General features: G+C 34.5%; 1 protein-coding gene across 2 annotated transcripts in view; it reads left to right on the forward strand.

Annotated features, from left to right (window-relative positions):
* The window catches only part of LOC107758027 (butyrophilin subfamily 2 member A2), a 15,075-nt gene that overhangs the window by 6,296 nt on the left and 5,233 nt on the right, over window positions 1–3,546 (forward strand). For both annotated transcript variants that reach the window (XM_016575666.1, XM_016575667.1), the window contains exons 6-9: window positions 1,646–1,783; window positions 1,907–1,958; window positions 2,232–2,258; window positions 2,417–2,443. In XM_016575666.1, coding sequence (XP_016431152.1) covers window positions 1,646–1,783; window positions 1,907–1,958; window positions 2,232–2,258; window positions 2,417–2,443 — 244 coding nt within the window. The remainder of the gene's footprint in view (window positions 1–1,645; window positions 1,784–1,906; window positions 1,959–2,231; window positions 2,259–2,416; window positions 2,444–3,546) is intronic.

A 3,546-nucleotide genomic window follows, 5' to 3' on the forward strand; every position in this document is an offset into this window, starting at 1 on the left:
AAGTCTACAAAACTAATTTCAGTCATTTAAGCATAAGCCTCTAGACCAAAAGGTTTGTATAATAATATAATCAAGTGTGTACAAACTTTTGTCTGCTAGTGTTTATATAGGCCTCTATATAGCAAATAAGTTTATATCCATAAATACATTAATGGCTACATTTTCTCAGGAGTAATTGGTTTGTGAGTTTGTAATTTAATATCGGTCCATGCTGTAAATGAAGCATCTTACTCACTCTATAGGTCTTAGTCTCGGGTTGCTCTCTGATTAAGAATTAAGATATTAACCTTGCTATGACCCTCTTGTCAGACTGGGTTGATTACAAACGACCTCACTGACTGACCTGAGAGAGACATGCACAGCCCGCTAAGCTGTATAAATTAGACGCACCACTGATTTCTATTGTTTTTCAGTTAAAATAATGACAGATTTGCCAAACACTCACAGCTTACTGCATACTACATGGTGTACACTATAGACTACCAGGGTTTCTGCCGGTCTTAAAAAGTTCTTAATGGGATAGTTCACCCAAAAATAGAAACTTTGCCATCATTTACTCACCCTCAAGTTGTTTCAAACCTATGAGTTTCTTTCTTCTGCTGAACACAAAAAAGATATTTTGAAGAATGTGGGTAACCCTTATTTTTAACAGTGTACTACTTTTAAAATTGTATGTAAATAAATCTTGATTTGAGGATGTTAATATATTTAAATTGTAAAACAAGACAAAAATACAGAGGAAGATTATTTTTTGCAGTGCATGCAACATTTAATGCCATGCCTTTATTTAAGACTTTCTGCACTTCTTTAAAGGGATAGCTCACCCAAAAACCGTTGTTCCAAACCTGTATGAGTTTCTTTCTTTCTGCTGAACACAAAAGAAGATATTTTGAAGAATGTTGGCAGCACTTTTTTCATACTATGAAAGTCAGTGGCTACCAGCAACTGTTTGGTTCTTAACTGGCATTGATGGTTCCATGAAGAAACTTTAAAATCCATAGAACCTTTTCATTGCACAAAAGGTTATTTAAAGTGGAAAAATGTTCCTCATATAATTAAATGTTCTTCACACTAAGAAAAAATGGTTCTTTTAGGAAATGTTCACTGAAAGGTTCTTTAGGGAACCAAAAATTGTTCTTCAGTGGCATCGCTGTGAAACCTTTATTTTTAAGAGTGTATGCATTATGCAATAATACCTGAATAAATTTCATATACAAAATTGTAGATGATTTGAAATGCAGTGTTAACACTCTTCAGGGAGGTCAGCCTTCAAATGGTTAGCTATTAGCTGTCACACATTAACCTGCATACCAGAAAGCATTTAAACATCAATAAAATTACACACCTTTGAGTCTATAGGGACATGCATCCTTTCAATATAGCATTACCTTTCTCATGCCTAATCAATAATTCATTCCTTTCTCAGAGTCGTTTTTATTTTCTTATGAGTAATTTGTGTGTAACTCAATATAAGTAAATACTGTTAGTGAAGTATGCTCATCTCTCTTTCTCTCATTACAAACAACTCCACTGACCTGCATTTGACACGTGCATAAACACAAATGAATGTTTTTGGAAACTTTGAATGTGGTTGTTTCTAAAGTGTTATAACAAGCTATGTTTTCTTCTGGTCTTTCTCTCTCAGCACGGTATCTGGCCGGGGGAGGCGGGGTTGATGATGCTGGATGACGTGGAGCTGCAGTGGAAGCGGGGTCACCTGTCACACCTGCAGTCTGCCTTGGAGATGCTCATAGGGGTCGTGCTTGGGGAACATCTGGACAAGGTGTGATGCCTCTAGAAACATAAACCACATTCAAAGACTTTCCATAAATTCAAAAATAAATTAAAATTAAAATTTATTTAATAACCAGCACCACTGACATTAAGCACACCTGTGTTTTTGTAGGAGCTCATTCCAAGACTGTGGCTGGTACAAAAACAAAAGACCCAGAAGATCGGTGAGAAGGCAATGACATTAATGTCCCAGAATTGATTTTGAAGGATAGTTAACTACAGATGCTGTTAGTGATTTCTGCTCCAATAGTGGCACCATTAGGAATTTCAAAAAAGAAATACCGGATAGTCTGGTATTTTCTTGAATATATTTTATACAATATATTCCAAAAATCACATACAGCAGTTTTATTAGTTTAGACATGAAGTTGTTTATGATCAATGTGTATTGAATAGGCTTTCTGATAATATCTCTTTCTCTCGCTGATCTTCTTTAGATTGCATTGGCTACATTCCACACATAGGTGAGAGATTATAGGTTCATCATTCAAATAATAAATAATTTAATGCCATTTAAATGCATTGACATTCAGCAGCTATAGTCATCAAGGCTGTCAATGCAATAGTTTCTTTTATTTCTATTATTTATGTAGTAACACAGAAATGTTGCTTTTCTTTTCAGTGTGGAACTGGATATGTGATGCTGCAGGTATGTGTCACAGTATATATATACAAACACAAACACACACTCACACAAACACACGTTTACTTAGCTATCTAAATGGGGACATTACATAGACTTCTATTGTTTTTATATACAGATAGTTATACAATTTTTAACCTAAACCCCTACCCCTAACCCTACCGCTCACAGAAAACATTCTGCATTTTTACAATTTCATAAAAAGGGTTAACTTTATTTGTATACATGAGGACGTCCCCAAATGGAGGTTTTTGGCAATTTTGTCAGGTTTGTAATTTATTCCTGTGATGCAAAGCTGAATTTTCAGCATCATTACTCCAGTCTTCAGCGTCACATGATCCTTCAGAAATCATTATAATAATAATATTTTGTAGAAACCTTGATGCATTTTTTATAGGATTCTTTGATTAATGAAAAATTCAAAAGAACAGCATTTATTTAAAATATAAATTTTTTGTAATATTATAAATGTCCTTAATATTACTTTTCACTAATTTAACGTATCCTTGAGGTTTTAAGATAATTAATCATTTTATTATATATACATCTATATATATATATATAATCAATCAAACAAATGAGACAAAAATATTTTCTTTGTCATTTGTTTATTCAGGAAAATGATACAATATTACATATCTGTGAGTGGTAAAAGTATGTGAAATTCGAGTCCATCTGTTTCGAGCTGTTTTCAATCAGTGAGAGGACTATCAGGTGTCATTGCCTGCCCTGTTTTATTTAGAGAATGGATCTATCAAAGTCTGATCATGTTTGTGCAAGTGAATCATGGCACAAACAAAGGAGATCTCTGAAGACCTCAGAAAAAGAGCTGCTGTTGCTCATCAGGCTAGAAAAGGTTACAAAACCATCTCTAAAGAGTTTGGACTCGACAAATCCGCAGTCAGACAGATTGTGTACAAATGGAGAAGTGGTCGACCAACAAAGATCACTCCAAAAGCAAGACGTGTAATAGTCTGCAAGGTTGCAAAGGACCCCAGGGTAACTTTTAAGTAACTAAAGGCCTTTCTCTCACTGGTAATATTAATGTTCACGAGTCCACCATCACATTTCTGTCATGACAACTCTCGGAGGGATTGGCATGGTAATAT

Source organism: Sinocyclocheilus rhinocerous, unplaced genomic scaffold (assembly GCF_001515625.1).
Source record: "Sinocyclocheilus rhinocerous isolate Xijiao unplaced genomic scaffold, SAMN03320098_v1.1 scaffold1314, whole genome shotgun sequence".
Lineage (NCBI taxonomy): Eukaryota > Metazoa > Chordata > Actinopteri > Cypriniformes > Cyprinidae > Sinocyclocheilus > Sinocyclocheilus rhinocerous.